The sequence below is a fragment of the Silurus aristotelis genome (assembly GCF_946808225.1).
Source record: "Silurus aristotelis genome assembly, chromosome: 25".
Classification (NCBI taxonomy): domain Eukaryota; kingdom Metazoa; phylum Chordata; class Actinopteri; order Siluriformes; family Siluridae; genus Silurus; species Silurus aristotelis.
Window position 1 is genome coordinate 18,233,160 of NC_139598.1, and position 15,000 is coordinate 18,248,159.

Below are 15,000 nucleotides of genomic sequence, written 5' to 3' on the forward strand. Positions count from 1 at the left end.
CCACACCTCAGAAACGTTTATCACTCAGCCTAATTTGAACAAAGCCACGATGCCTACAGTGCCCCGTCACGCCCCTCTCTGCAGGTAAGTAGGCAGGGTGTTGTCTGGGTTTTTGGCTCACACCCATCAGCCCTGAGTGTGTATCTCCTTCTCCATTCGTCACATATTTTCACTGAAAGTCTGACCCGGGGCATCTGAGACCGGGCTTGTCCTCGCTCGTCCTCGCAGCAGAGACAGGGATCGGCGATCAGACAAGCATGCAGCCAGCTGTCAAAACCAGAGCTCTGTCAAACCTCAGTGTTTTTTATAGCCTTCAGTAATCCCGTCTGATCAGCATCACACTGCCTCAAACACATACACCTCGTACGCCGTTACCGTGACGTCTCATAACGCAATAACAGCTCACTCCGTTTTATAATCGCTCTCTCTGACGCAGAGCCATTTTTCTTCTCTCTCTCGCCCCACGCAGGTTTCTGTCCCGAACGCACTTTACTCGGTTTTATTGCTCACGGACAAAGAAGCAGCCTTCAAGCTCGAGAGAGATTTCTCCATTCCAGTGAGTGGATTTTATATTCATTCAGGCAGCTTTTATTACCGCTTCCGTGTTTTTACTCTCAAATCACACGAGAGACGACGGAGCGAATGCTGAGCAGCTTCTCTGACCTGATGATCGGAATGATGGAATTCTACAGTTTCACCAGAATAAGAATGACAAATAAATCTATTATTGTACAGATGCAACATTTTCCCAAGATAGAGCCGCATTTATACTGTTTTTAATTTTTTAATAAACTTTTGAGCACATTGAGAAATTAAACAAAATAACACCAATAAATATATTAATATACAAAGAAATGAACTAGAAAAATTGACAGAGCCAAAAAGAGATAAATATATGAGATATTAAAGAGAAATAGGGAGAGACTGAGATAGAAAAACAAAAGAAAGAGAGAAATTAAAGAAAGACAGACAAAAATTGGGTTGAAAAGTGAGAAATACAGATAAGGAGATTGAGAACATTTGACAGAAAGAAGCTGAATTATAAAGAGAAGAAATACAGATAAAGTGATAAATACAGAAAAATTTGTGAAAGAAATGAGAGAAAGAAGTGAGATTAAAAAGACAAATATAGGCAGGAAGATAAAAAATTGAAAAAAATGAAAGAAATAAAAGAGAAAAAATGAAAGAAAGGTTAAAAAAAAAAACAGATTCATTTTGAGACAGAATTGAGAAGTAGTGTGTCTGTATGTGTATGTGTGTGTGTGTGTGTGTGTGTGTGTGTGTGTGTGTGTGTGTGTGTTTCTCAGTGTGAAGTGTTAACTTCTCTGAAAGCCCTACTGAAGCACATTGACTCGTCTCAGCTCACACGAGAGCTGGAAGGCACTTTCCCCTATGACCATCACCACTACATACAGTTCAGACATGTACGTATATACACACACACACACACACACACACACACACGGATAACAGTGTGTGTTGGGGGGTGATAACTCCTCCTAAACACGTGTCTGTTGTGTAGAAAATGGAGCAGTTTTGCAGCAGCTGTAACGCCGCCATCTCGTCCCTGCGGAAGTCCATCGACGTCCTGAACAGCAGCAGCAGCAGCCTGGACACAGTGAAGGTCAGACTCTGATTGGACGATCGGGTCACATGTGTAAATAGTAGTGTAGTGAGGAGAATAAGTGTGTGAGTGCATGTTTACACTGATTTAGGATTCAGCAGAAGATCCAGTTTTTGATCCATTGTGCTAATAGAACACCAATCAGGTTTGCAAGCCATGTCATGTGTGTGTGTGTGTGTGTGTGTGTGTGTGTGTGTGTGTGTGTGTGTGTGTGTGTGTGTGTGTGTGTGTGTGTGTGTGTGTGTGCAGGACGTGTCAGAGGTGATCAGCCAGCAAAGGAACCTGATGCAGTGTGTGTTTGAGGACTCGGAGCTGAGCTACCTCAGACTGGAAGGAGGAACGTTTCTTGCACGTGTCAGAAAGGAGGAGACAAGTGAAACTGAGAACTGCAGGTACGACATCATACACACACTCATACACACTATACATCCCATACACATGCGTAGCACTAATATACAAACACACTGTATCTCTCATACACACACACACACACACACACACACACACACACACACTGTATATTTTATACACACTCCTTTCTACACATAATACCTCATACTCACACACACACATTAATCAGTCGTTCTCCCTCTGGTAAATGGACTCAGGGACGCCGTGGACTCGGCCTGCACGCTTTACAACCAGATGGACGAGGAGGTTCACAAACTCGTCATCTTGTCCAACAAATCCCTCCATGAACTGGAGAACCTTCTGGAGCTGCGCACCTTTCAGGAGGAGACTGAGAGGGTGAGACGGCTGAGTTAAAATCATAATTAACATCATTTTATTCCTTTTAATGTTTGTTAGTGAAATGTTGAGAATAATGTACATTTCTCGTTGCTGATCAGTAATTTGTGAATGAACAGATTAAGCGCTGGTTCAGTGTGGAGGCTGAGAAGCACCTGGCTCCTCTGGACTCTCTCAGTTTCACCCACAGCTCCCTGCAGGAAATGAGGCAGAGCTTGGAGCAGTTCACTGAGGAGGCAGCAGTAAGTGTTTTTCATGGATTAGGCTAACTTGATCTTCTCATTCATTTCAGCGTCACTGTGACCCTTTATTGTTCTCAGCTCCAGCAGAAGCAGGCCCCCAGACCAGTGTCCAGCACCACTTTACTGGAGCTCAAGCAGCACATGAGCTCGGTTCTCCAGCAAGCACACACCCGGAGGAACGAGCTGGACATTCTGATCAATCTCTATGAGTTCTACGACTCGGTAAGCAGCCTGTTTGTGGACCTACATTATTACATCTGCATGACTAGTACCTTCTCTGAACAAATCGAACCTTTGCAGGCTCAGCAGTGGATGGCGCACTGTGAGGACTATTTCGGGCGTCTAAATTTGGAAGAGAACATCATGAGCTTATCTCCTGAAGTTCTCCAGACGTTGCAGGACTACCACAACGAGGCCACCAAGTTTTCTCTGGAGAACTTCAGCTCTCTTAACGACACGGTGGCCACGTTGGGCAGCCCTCGCCAGCTCCATCACTGGAACCACGTCTGGATGAAGTGCCAAGAGACCCGGAAACATCTAGAGGAGGTGTTAGAGAGAGCGGCGGTGCCAGAGGAACCCGTTTCCGACTCGCCTCTAACCCCTTCCAGACCCGGGGGAATACCTGCGCTAGGGGTGGATTTGCAGAGCAGAGAGAGCAGAAGTTCTCTCCCCGAGATCAAACACACTTTTGAATTCGAGGATGTGAAACCTTACTCAGCAGGTCCATTTTCAAAAAACGACTCTCTTTTCCGGTCTTTTATCTTCCCTCCCGAGAGAGACCAACTGTTGCTGGACGACACGGACAGCGATTGCACCATCGACTCGTGTCACTCGGAGCCCGGGGCAAGGCACCGCAGGCCTCCTCTGAAGAAGATAATGAAGAAGATGGTGAGCTCTGAGCTCTCGGCCCACCAAGGCTACCTGGGAGTCTACATCAAAGGCTTGGAGCTCACCAACAACACATGTGTGGAGAAGCTGCTGAGGCCACACACGAAGAGTCCGGTGCTGGCACGGAGCAGGAGCCTCCCATCACCCTCGCTAAGTCAGGGAAGGCCAGGAGACACCGAGAACAAGAGACAGAGCAGGTGAAAAACACACATATACACACACACAGACACACACATGCTGTGAAAGTGCACTTATTTACATTTTTTTTTTTTTTATGTTATTCCATGCAGTAAAATCCAGCACATCATGGACGAGATGATCTCCACCGAGAGAGAGTACGTACGTTCCCTCACCTACATCATGGAACACTACTTTCCAGAGATGGAGAGGCCCGACCTGCCACAGGACCTCAGAGGAAAGCGCAGCATCATCTTTGGGAACCTGGAGAAACTGTGCGACTTCCACAGCCAGTACTTCCTGAAGGATCTGGAGCAATGTGCACATTCTCCACTTTCAGTCAGCACCTGCTTCCTGAGACACGTGAGTCCTTACCAAACATCTGGGCGTCATAGGAATGCATGGCTGTGCTGGTGTTAGTAAGAGTATTAATAATTAGGAATGTGTGTGTGTGTGTGTGTGTGTGTGTGTGTGTGTGTGTGTGTGTGTGTGTGTGTGTGTGTGTGTGATTGACAGGAGGACCAGTTTGGAATGTATGCTCTCTACAGTAAGAACAAACCGCGCTCCGATGCCCTGCTCAGCAGCCATGGAAACGCTTTCTTCAAGGTGAGACAAACCCGTCAGAGGAGTTACGCTTAACAACGCAGAGCGACGGAGAACCGCTGAAGAACTCGCACATCTCAAACACACTCATTATAAAATACCGTAATAAAGGGGGCTGAAAATAGCAAAAAGATGAGTGATTAGAGCGTGTATTTAATTACAGATCATTTTTACTAATTAATTACTTAATGGATTCATTTATTAAAAAATTAATTAGGTACATTTACGTAATATCTAATTACTTTACACAAACTACAGAGACTTCTGATCTCGTTGTCCTCATAGCTCATCGTTACAGACATCACATTTACATTTATGTAATTTTACAGACCCCCTTATCCAGAGCAACTGACACCTGAGCAGGTAAGGGTTAAGGGCCTTCCTCAAGGGCCCAGCAGTTGTAGATTCTGTTTTAAAGTTGGATGTAATTGAATCTTAACCGATGTCCAGAGAGGATTCCTGAGTAGTGCACACTGTAGAAAGAGTCAAGTGACAGCAGGTCATAGGTCATGTATAGTCACATGTAATTCACGTGCTTGGTCTGAGCACTGCTGTATTTCTGTAGATGGATTAAAATCATTCTTCTCTGTTGTTCCTCCAGAATAAGCAGGTGGAGCTGGAGGACAAAATGGACTTGGCATCTTACCTGCTGAAGCCCATTCAGAGGATGAGTAAATACGCTCTGCTGCTGAAGGACCTGATCAAAGAGTGCAGCCAAACTCAGGAGCAGGAACTGGCCGACCTCAGGACCGCAGAGGAGATGGTCAAATTCCAGCTGCGCCACGGCAACGACCTGCTCGCCATGGACGCCATCAGAGGATGCGACGTAAGCAGCAAACGGTCACACGTCTGATTTCCAGGTTTCGAGGACGCGGGAGATGACGCGTTTCCGTTTGGGTTTGTAGGTAAACCTGAAGGAACAGGGCCAGCTGAGGTGTCAGGACGAGTTCATGGTGTGGTGCGGACGCAGGAAGTACCTCCGACACGTCTTCCTGTTCGAGGACCTCATCCTGTTTAGCAAAACCAAAAAGATCGAAGGCGGATACGACATCTACATCTACAAGCAGTCGTATAAGGTGAAGGTTTTACTCTTGATCTCGAAAGCAGTGTGGTGGAACAAAGGCTTTTACAGTCAGAAGGTTATAAAAAAACAGATCGTTATACAAGTCAACATCAGTACCGTTCCCACACAGAACGCAGAGATCGGGATGACGGAGAACGTGGGTGACAGCGGCCTCCGCTTCGAGATCTGGTTCCGACGCAGGAAGTCCCAGGACACGTTTATCCTGCAGGCCAGCTCGGCCGAAAGCAAGGCGGCCTGGACCTCCATCATCGGCAAGATCCTGTGGAGACAAGCGCTCAGAAACAGAGGTCAGCAAACTCTAGATACACACTGCTAGGTGACTAGCCTGAGTGGGTGTGGCCTGTCCGGTGTTTAAAAAGTGTATTTAAAATTACATTAGCACATATTCACATATCTTTATTGTTCAGAGGGCCGTTCCGTTCCAAAAGCGGGGACGGGCCATAGATTTTGGACCCCTAAAATAGAGTAAAAGAAGCTTACAAACACCAGTTATACATCGTTATTTATAAACGATTATAAAACGGGGTGTGGCCTAAAGTTAAATACACAGTTTTATAACTAAAGTAATCGTATTTGTAGCTTTGTTTAATTTTTACTGCCAGTATGAGTTTAGGGAAATTCACTACTGGTTATGAGAGTGTGCCCTCTGGTGGTCAGGAGCAGTTATGTTCTTATACACCTACTGTGCTGTGTAGGTTTTCAAGTTTACTTTGTTTATATAATAAAAAAAATTATATATATAATAATTATTCTACATAGTTGTAGACTGAATTATGGTAAGTTTGTAATCTAGCGTTCCAGTGTAGATGTATTTATGTTTATATTTATATTTATTGATAGAGACTGAAAGCACTTTTGTGCGTCGCTCTGGGCACGGGCGTCTGCTAAATAACGCAAATGTAAATGTAAATGTAGGTTACAGTAGGTATTGAATATGCTGGTATTTCAAGTGTGGTCTCTCTTTATCTCATGCACACACACACGTCTCTCTTCCACTCAACAGAGTTACGGATGCAGGAGATGGTCTCTATGGGAATCGGCAACAAGCCGTTCATGGACATCAAACCGAGCGACGCAGCCATCAGTGACCGAGCTGTAGATTACATCATGAAAGGCACAGGTACGTCCACTTCTTCTCCTTCTTCTCCTCACATCTACCTCTCTCTCTTTACATCTTTCCCTTCAAAATTTACCCTCTGGTCTTTATTACTCTCACTCTTTCTCTGTTTTATTTTTGTCCAACACTCATCTCTCTCTCTCTCTCTCTCTCTCTCTTCTTTGCTATTTCTTTATCATTTTCTATATTTATTTATTTCTCCCTGTAATCTGCTCTCGCTCTTCATCTCTATTTGAGACGGTTTAAGACGGAGATGAGACGCTCTCTGAGGGATGAAAACCAGTCTTTCATCACTTTTTTATTTAAACACTCCTAAAAAGAGCTCTCATGCCTGGACCTGACTGTGTGTGTGTGTGTGTGTGTGTGTGTGTGTGTGTGTGTGTGTGTGTGTGTGTGTGTGTGTGGGTGGGTGTGGGTGTGTGTGAGGGGTTTTTATAGATATAATCACGTCTTCTCTGCCAGTGAATGGGTTTAAATTAATGTTTTATGTACCTTGCAATATTTAAAAACCACGACCTGTTACAATAATAGTGTTAATCCCGCCTCTTCTCCATTTCGATTGGCTGCCATGTTTTATTCACTTATTTTAAACAGAGAGTTTGTTGAGACTGAACAGCAGTAGACAGAAATAATAATGGACGTGGGTGAACTGATCGACCTCCTTGTTGCTTTTCTTTCCGCAGAGTCTCGCACTCGTTCCTCCGTCCCCGTCTGCTCGTACGATAACTCCAGCCCGGTCAAGAGACCGCACTCCACCATCTCCAACAGCAGCTCCTCATCGTCCAGCAGCCACTCCTCGTCCTCCTTTATGAGCTCTCTCAACCTGCCGCTCTTTAGCTCCGCCCCCCACTCACCTCTGGCCCACTGGCACTACGACTGCATCGAGGAGGACGAGCTGGAGCACGACGCCGCCGCACAGCCCTCCATGGGTGAGTCGGTCCTCACGTCCCACAGCTACTAGCGTCCAGTGTAGCACGCTGCAGACTCCATCTGCATATACAAACATATAAACATTTAGTTCGGCCTGCCTGCAAAATAATACAGATCTTTTTAAAAAAGACATTTAATTGTTAGTATAATGTTGTTGCACAGTAGCTCACACACAGCACAAGGACCTTTTATGTATTTAATATTTATGTAATTTACGTGAATATTTACCAAGATGGACATTATTTTGTATGTTTAGTGTATGTGCAGTGGCTGTAGGGGGCGTGGCCTCAGTAACCCTGCAGTAAGTGTGTGTGCATGTAACTAATGAAAGTGCAGGTAGAAATTCAACTAAAACTACATTAAATCTGTTATTTAACCAAAATTATCCTACAAGATTTTTTTTTTTTACTTTTTTTAACACAAGTTCCATTTTATAGGCGAATCTGCAGTTTTGTAAATTCCCAGTTTATTCCCATTAATTTGGATTGATTCCAATGGAAGTTTTCCAGTGTTGGAAATTCCCAGAATTTTGCAGCTGTAGTAGGTGTGCTGTTTGGATCACGGTGATCACTGCATAAAACTATATTTATAATTAAGCAGAAGTGTTTTACTCAGAAAAAGAAAAATCTGCTTCTAGACAAAGTGCAGCCTGATGGTCAGAGTGTGTGTGTGTGTGTGTGTGTGTGTGTGTGTGTGTGTGTGTGTGTGTGTGTGTGTGTGTGTGTGTGTGTGTGGTTAAAGCAGTAGAGGAAATGTCACCGGAAACACCTCCTACACCCGTGGCTGGGCTTTGTTTCTAAATAAACCATGACACACTATGAGGGATCTAGATGATGTTCGCTGTGTGTGTGCGTGTGCGCGCGCGCGCGTGTGTGTGTGTGTGCGCGAGCGTGTGTGTGTGTGTGCGCGAGTGTGTGTGTGTGTGGTTAAACTGGTGCAAAGTGAAACGAGGCACTGAGAGCAACGGACGATCTCACACGTTTTAAAAGCATGCGTTTTTTCTTTTGTTTGTTGGTTTTTTTACATGTGCCGCAACAATGATGAGCGGGAGGAGAGGAGACGCTACACGACCACACGCGCGCACACGTGCATTCACACAGGATTATGATTAAAAAGCATTAGGAAACACTACCAGGAACCGATTAAACTCACTTACAACAACTACACAGGTTTCTATTAATGCATTAACACATGGTTTCCATAGCAACGTGTTCAATTTATCAAAGATCAGAGATGCCTGAAACCTTCTCGACACCGTATACGTCCTGGTGAAGAAGCCCTTTACTGCAGGTTTCAGACATCTTTGATGCGGTGAAGTTTGATGTAAATTGATCAATCACATCACACACACACAAACACACACTGCGGTTAGTTCTTTACTATGTTCTTTATTGTGTGTGTGTTTGTGTGTACACAGTCACAGAAGGTTCTGAGTCGTCCTCTCACAGCACCTCGAGTGATGGAGTGAACAACGTGGCCGCTCTGTCCATCCCTCGTCACTCGTCCCTCATCACGGACTCCTTCGGCAGCGAGTCATCCTTCCTCTGTTCCTCCTCCATCTCATCATCTCCCTCACATCACTTCCACAAGGAGCACAATGACACCAACAGCTTTATCACAGCGGTGAGACACACACACACACACACACACACTCCTAAAGCCAGACCCAAAGCCACAGCGTGTTATGTAGAAACATGTTGCACACACATGTGTATGTCTGTGTGTGTAAGCACTTCAGCAAGTGACAAATCAACATGGCTGCTCAGAGAATCAGCAGGAAACACAGCAGCACTTCTTACCTATAAAAATGTCAATGAATTTATGTGTGTTTTTATTTGTGTGTGTTTATGTGTGTGTGTGTGTGTGTGTGTGTGTGTGTGTGTATGTGTATACATATATATATATACAGTGAGGAAAATAAGTATTTGAACACCCTGCTATTTTGCAAGTTCTCACACTTAAAAATCATCAAGGGGTCTGAAATTGTCATCGTAGGTGCATGTCCACTGTGAGAGACATAATCAAAAAAAAAAAATCTAGAAATCACAATATATGATTTTTAAACTATTTATTTGTATGATACAGCTGCAAATAAGTATTTGAACACCTGTCTATCAGCTAGAATTCTGACCCTCAAAGACCTGTTAGTCTGCCTTTAAAATGTCCACCTCCACTACATTTATTATCCTAAATTAGATGCACCTGTTTGAGGTCGTTAGCTGCATAAAGACACCTGTCCACCCCATACAATCAGTAAGAATCCAACTACTAACATGGCCAAGACCAAAGAGCTGTCCAAAGACACTGGAGACAAAATTGTACACCTCCACAAGGCTGGAAAGGGCTACGGGGAAATTGCCAAGCAGCTTGGTGAAAAAAGGTCCACTGTTGGAGCAATCATTAGAAAATGGAAGAAGCTAAACATGACTGTCAATCTCCCTCGGACTGGGGCTCCATGCAAGATCTCACCTCATGGGGTCTCAATGATCCTAAGAAAGGTGAGAAATCAGCCCAGAACTACACGGAAGGAGCTGGTCAATGACCTGAAAAGAGCTGGGACCACCGTTTCCAAGGTTACTGTTGGTAATACACTAAGACGTCATGGTTTGAAATCATGCATGGCACGGAAGGTTCCCCTGCTTAAACCAGCACATGTCCAGGCACATCTTAAGTTTGCCAATGACCATTTGGATGATCCAGGGGAGTCATGGGAGAAAGTCATGTGGTCAGATGAGACCAAAATAGAACTTATGGTTTATAATTCCACTAAACGTGTTTGGAGGAAGAAGAATGATGAGTACCATCCCAAGAACACCATCCCTACTGTGAAGCATGGGGGTGGTAGCATCATGCTTTGGGGGTGTTTTTCTGCACATGGGACAGGGCGACTGCACTGTATTAAGGAGAGGATGACCGGGGCCATGTATTGCGAGATTTTGGGGAACGACCTCCTTCCCTCAGTTAGAGCATTGAAGATGGGTCGAGGCTGGGTCTTCCAACATGACAATGACCTGAAGCACACAGCCAGGATAACCAAGGAGTGGTTCTGTAAGAAGCATATCAAGGTTCTGGTGTGGCCTAGCCAGTCTCCAGATCTAAACCCAATAGAGAATCTTTGGAGGGAGCTCAAACTCCGTATTTCTCAGTGACAGGCCAGAAACCTGAATGATCTAGAGAAGATCTGTGTGGAGGAGTGGGCCAAAATCCCTCCTGCAGTGTGTGCAAACCTGGTGAAACACTACAGGAAACGTTTGACCTCTGTAATTGTAAACAAAGGCTACTGTACCAAATATTAACATTGACTTTCTCAGGTGTTCAAATACTTATTTGCAGCTGTATCATACATTTAAATAGTAAAAAAATCATACATTGTGATTTCTGGATTTTTTTTTTTTAGATTATTTCTCTCACACTGGACATGCACCTACGATGACAATTTCAGACCCCTCCATGATTTCTAAGTGGGAGAACTTGCAAAATAGCAGGGTGTTCAAATACTTATTTTCCTCACTGTATATATATATATATAAAACTGTGTGTTGGCGGTGGGGTGTATTCCTGTGTGTGTTTTTGTGTTCCTCCTTTTGTACTTTACAGTAACTCAGTGTGTGTGTGTGTGTGTGTGTGTGTGTGTGTGTGTGTGTGTGTGTGTGTGTGTGTGTGTGTGTGTGTATGTGTATGTGTGTGTGTGTGTGTGTGTGTGTATGTGTGTGTTTGTCAGAGTGCGTCGTGTCGTGCTGTGTGTGTAGGTGTCAGTACGTTGGTGTAAATCTCCACACCGTTACACACTCGTAAGTAACAGCTAAAGCTGGTGAGCTCTGCCCTATAACTCAGATTCCCCCCCACCCCCATTCAGGGTTGCATGAGCGCTGATCTAGGATCAGATAATCAGTACCTAGATCACTGCTGTGACTGAAACACCTGGGGCTTCCTCTGTGTGTGTGTGTGTGTGTGTGTGTGTGTGTGTGTGTGTGTGTGTGTGTGTGTGTGTGTGTGTGTGTGTGTTTGGTTTATAGCAGTGTGTAGGTGTGCGGCTATTCAGTGGGGCATGAGGCTCATGGGGCTGTTATATGGGTCACTTTCTGCTTCAGGTGCATGTTAATTTGTGTGTGTGTGTGTGTGTGTGTGTGTGTGTGTGTGTATGTGTATGTGTGTGTGTGTGTGTGGTGTTTTACCACATTCAGCGCATGCATTATTATTAACATTACATGTGTTAATGGTCATAATGCATCATAAAGATACCTTTCATTATAAAAGAGTCATTATAATGCCTTATAAATGCACAATAACCTGAATGATCATAATAGTTATTATATTATATTATATTATATTATATTATAATTGACTTAATTCTGAGTTAGAATTACTATATTTATATTCATAAATATTGTCATTTTAATATTCAAATCATTAATATAATTTTAACACAAATTTTTTTGTGTTAAAAAAAAAGCAGCAAATTTATTGAAAAAAGTTTAAAACATTTTTTCTGCTATATTATCTAATAATTCATTTATAAAAATATTTCCTAATTAATTATTAAATCAAACCTATTCAATAATTGTACTTAATTTTATTATTTATGATTTTTATTTTATTATTTTTATCACTTTTTATTATTATTTATCTTACATTTTAAAATACATTTATATATATATATATTTTATTATTATTCTGCATTATTTTAACACAATCTTTTACTCTATTGGAAAAAATAAGACTGTAATTTAGAGAAAGTGTCGTATAAAAATTGTATTATAATCATTATATTAATAAAATACACATTTTTGGGTTTCTGCACACAAAATAAATGTTTTATAGGGTTTTTCTTTTTTTTTCCATAGCTGTGACATCACTTCTTCACTGCGGTCTGATGCGAGGAATAACGGGAACGAGGTGACATTCAGGGGTTAAACACTGAACTCTGATATATACACACATTATTTGATATGATTTGTATTTTTATCTCCTCCCCTAAACCACATCACTCTGCTGGTACGTTCCAGACTCCACACTCACCACATCCATGATCTCAACTTCCTTCTTTGTCTTCAAAAAAAAAGCACAATTATTATTTTTTTATGTATGTAAGCGTCTTTTGTACAGAATTGTCTCCTCGTTAGCGCCCGTATTATTTTATAGAGCCGGCACTGCTAATAAAATAATTTCTCAAGCGTTTCTGTGTCATGCAACATTTCTTTATCTCGAAACCGATTCCGAAGAGCTTTCTTTTTTGTTTTATGTTTAGTTTCTTCATAAGCGAGTGAACATGTGAGTAACTACACGACTCGCACTTCTCTCTCCGGCTCGCGCAGACTGTGAGATCAGCGAGAGCGCAAAAGCAGAAGCTCAAAACCAGCGGTTAATACGCTAAAAATAATAAAACACTAATGACTGAGATAATGAACAAACACTGGACAAAATCGCTGTATACGAATTAATTCAACGAACGAATATAATCAAATTTTGTTAATAATAAATATTAAATTCTAGCAATAATATTAAATGATTATGAAATTATTCATAGTCTTAAAATATATATATATATTCAGTCTTCTGGTTAATAAAGTGAAAAGAAAGGCACGAGAGGATGATCTGTGGTACCCGCAATTCTCCTGCCGGTAAAACAGCGTGTTTTATTATTTATTAATAATAATATTCAGACACATTGATCATCGATCTCACTGATAGACGTAAAGCAGTCTGGTTTCACGTCTGGGTTGGTGGTGAAGGGTATTAAGTGTAATGATCTTTTCTAGCCGCTGATACACCCGGGGGTGTGTATAAAACACCAGAGTTCCAGTTTAGAAACTAAAAAGCAGAAGCGTGGGGTGTGAAAACTTTTTCACACATTATAGGTGCCACATCAGCTCTCACAGATGACTGTTTTTAGAGTTGATGATGTGTACGAGAATTGGAACACGCAGAGCTTTAAGGACATTGTACTGCAACTTTAACTAAAACAATCAACTTTCTATGGAAACAAAAGGACGACTTTTAAAAAGTAAATTTCGATGAATAAAGTAATTAAACTGTAATTTCTGTAAATCGGAATTAAACCCTGTTTATGCTTCTCTAGGAAAATAATCAGGATGACAGTAATTCACACCGTGCCGCATCACTGAGTATTTTACTATAACAACACAACACACACACTGGTTTATATACACTATATAGACAAAAGTATTGGGACACCTGATTTTTCCAGACATGTCGTTCTTCAAAATTGTATTGACGTCTCTGGAGGCGTTAACATGATATTTCATCACTTTTGAACTAGAAGACATAAACATGTTCCATCATGATGAAGCCCCTGTGCACAAAGCCACCTCCATTAAGATCTGCTTTTCATGGGTTGGAGTGGAAGATCTCCTGCGATAGAGCTCCAACCCTATAAAGCATGAGTGAATGTGAACACTGACTGCACCCCAGGAACCTCCTCAACTTCTCAAATACATCACTATCTGGCTCGACAAGCACACTCCAAAATCTAGTGGAACATCTTCCCAGAGTCTAAATGAAGACTAAATGTGGAATGGGATGTTAAAAAAACCCACATCTTAGTACATATCTTATCATCAGGTGTCCACAAATGTTTGTCCCTATAATGTATCTAATTATGATTCATTTCAACGAGTCACCGAATCAAGAGTCGACTCTTTCGGCCAAATGACTCCTTATCATTTTATCTTAAATGGAGCAAAATGCAAAATTGATTCGTTTTTTAAAGAAAAAAAAGGGCAAAGTGAGTTAAACTTGTGAGGAACTCGCGAGGAACTCGCGACACGTTTTTAAAATGATTTAAATGACATTCGTATTCATTTACGCAGCAAGAGTGAGAAAAAGACGAGACGACATACGGCTTGTACAGTAGGTTCCAAGCATCTTGGGAAAAAATTTTGGCAGATGAAATCCATGTAAATGCCAAGTTTCTGTACTTCCTGTTCTCCTTATGAAAAAATATTCAGGTGAAAAAAGACCAAAGACTCGACTCTGCCCGGGTTACGACTCGGCGTTCCAGCTGAGTCATTTCTTCTCCTGGTGCCGTTTCTCTGCACAAATCAGGAGAATTAGGACGAAGGAGATTAGCATGTCTAACAACGTCACACACAGCACCAGGGATTCCACCTGCGTAAAGCAAAGACACACACACACACCATTAACACTGCATCCTGTTCAAATCAGCCGACACATCCAGTCTGACGTGTGTGTAGATTTTATATAGATATATAAATGCTTATATTTGGAGAAGCTCAGACCTGATGGTACAGTTTATTCCCTCTTTCATTAGATTGCATGATAGATTTCACGTGAGTGTTTTTTTCCCCTAAATCCACACACAGAAGCACGGTTCCAAGCGTAGCCATGACCAGACAGAAGATGTTGGCTTGAAAACACATCTGCAGGAGAGGAAAAACCAAACAGTTTACATTTGAGAACGAAACAGAAATTAAAAGTAATAAATGTTGGAAACACTAAAACGTGAACCTGTAGGAGCGTCGGGTGTCTGTACAGCAACATGGACAAAACCCCAGCAAACAGGAACTGCAACAGATTTATAGCACCAGAAGTTCAGGTTTTATCTTTA

At 42.3% G+C, this 15,000-nt stretch overlaps 2 protein-coding genes across 4 annotated transcripts in view; one reads left to right on the forward strand and one right to left on the reverse strand.

Annotated features, from left to right (window-relative positions):
- plekhg4b (pleckstrin homology domain containing, family G (with RhoGef domain) member 4B) overlaps nt 1-12,588 on the forward strand; it is a 39,232-nt gene extending 26,644 nt beyond the window's left edge. For 2 of the 3 annotated variants that reach the window (XM_083529714.1, XM_083529713.1), the window contains 17 exons: nt 470-556; nt 1,308-1,424; nt 1,523-1,624; nt 1,874-2,016; nt 2,233-2,371; nt 2,491-2,613; nt 2,692-2,835; nt 2,914-3,698; nt 3,792-4,041; nt 4,195-4,284; nt 4,883-5,107; nt 5,187-5,357; nt 5,475-5,652; nt 6,369-6,485; nt 7,166-7,411; nt 8,830-9,035; nt 12,257-12,588. In XM_083529714.1, the coding sequence (XP_083385840.1) occupies nt 470-556; nt 1,308-1,424; nt 1,523-1,624; nt 1,874-2,016; nt 2,233-2,371; nt 2,491-2,613; nt 2,692-2,835; nt 2,914-3,698; nt 3,792-4,041; nt 4,195-4,284; nt 4,883-5,107; nt 5,187-5,357; nt 5,475-5,652; nt 6,369-6,485; nt 7,166-7,411; nt 8,830-9,035; nt 12,257-12,262 (3,129 nt within the window). In that variant the 3' untranslated portion in view covers nt 12,263-12,588. Of the gene's footprint in view, nt 1-469; nt 557-1,307; nt 1,425-1,522; nt 1,625-1,873; nt 2,017-2,232; nt 2,372-2,490; nt 2,614-2,691; nt 2,836-2,913; nt 3,699-3,791; nt 4,042-4,194; nt 4,285-4,882; nt 5,108-5,186; nt 5,358-5,474; nt 5,653-6,368; nt 6,486-7,165; nt 7,412-8,829; nt 9,036-11,133; nt 11,698-12,256 lie in introns of those variants that run through there. The other variant, XM_083529712.1, reaches the window with a different exon arrangement.
- LOC310719736 (uncharacterized protein) overlaps nt 12,150-15,000 on the reverse strand; it is a 4,747-nt gene continuing 1,896 nt past the window's right edge. Inside the window, exons 4-6 of the mRNA XM_083529739.1 lie at nt 14,901-14,957; nt 14,672-14,812; nt 12,150-14,540 (exon numbers count right to left, since the gene is read on the reverse strand). Of these exons, the coding sequence (XP_083385865.1) occupies nt 14,439-14,540; nt 14,672-14,812; nt 14,901-14,957 (300 nt within the window). The 3' untranslated portion in view covers nt 12,150-14,438. The remainder of the gene's footprint in view (nt 14,541-14,671; nt 14,813-14,900; nt 14,958-15,000) is intronic.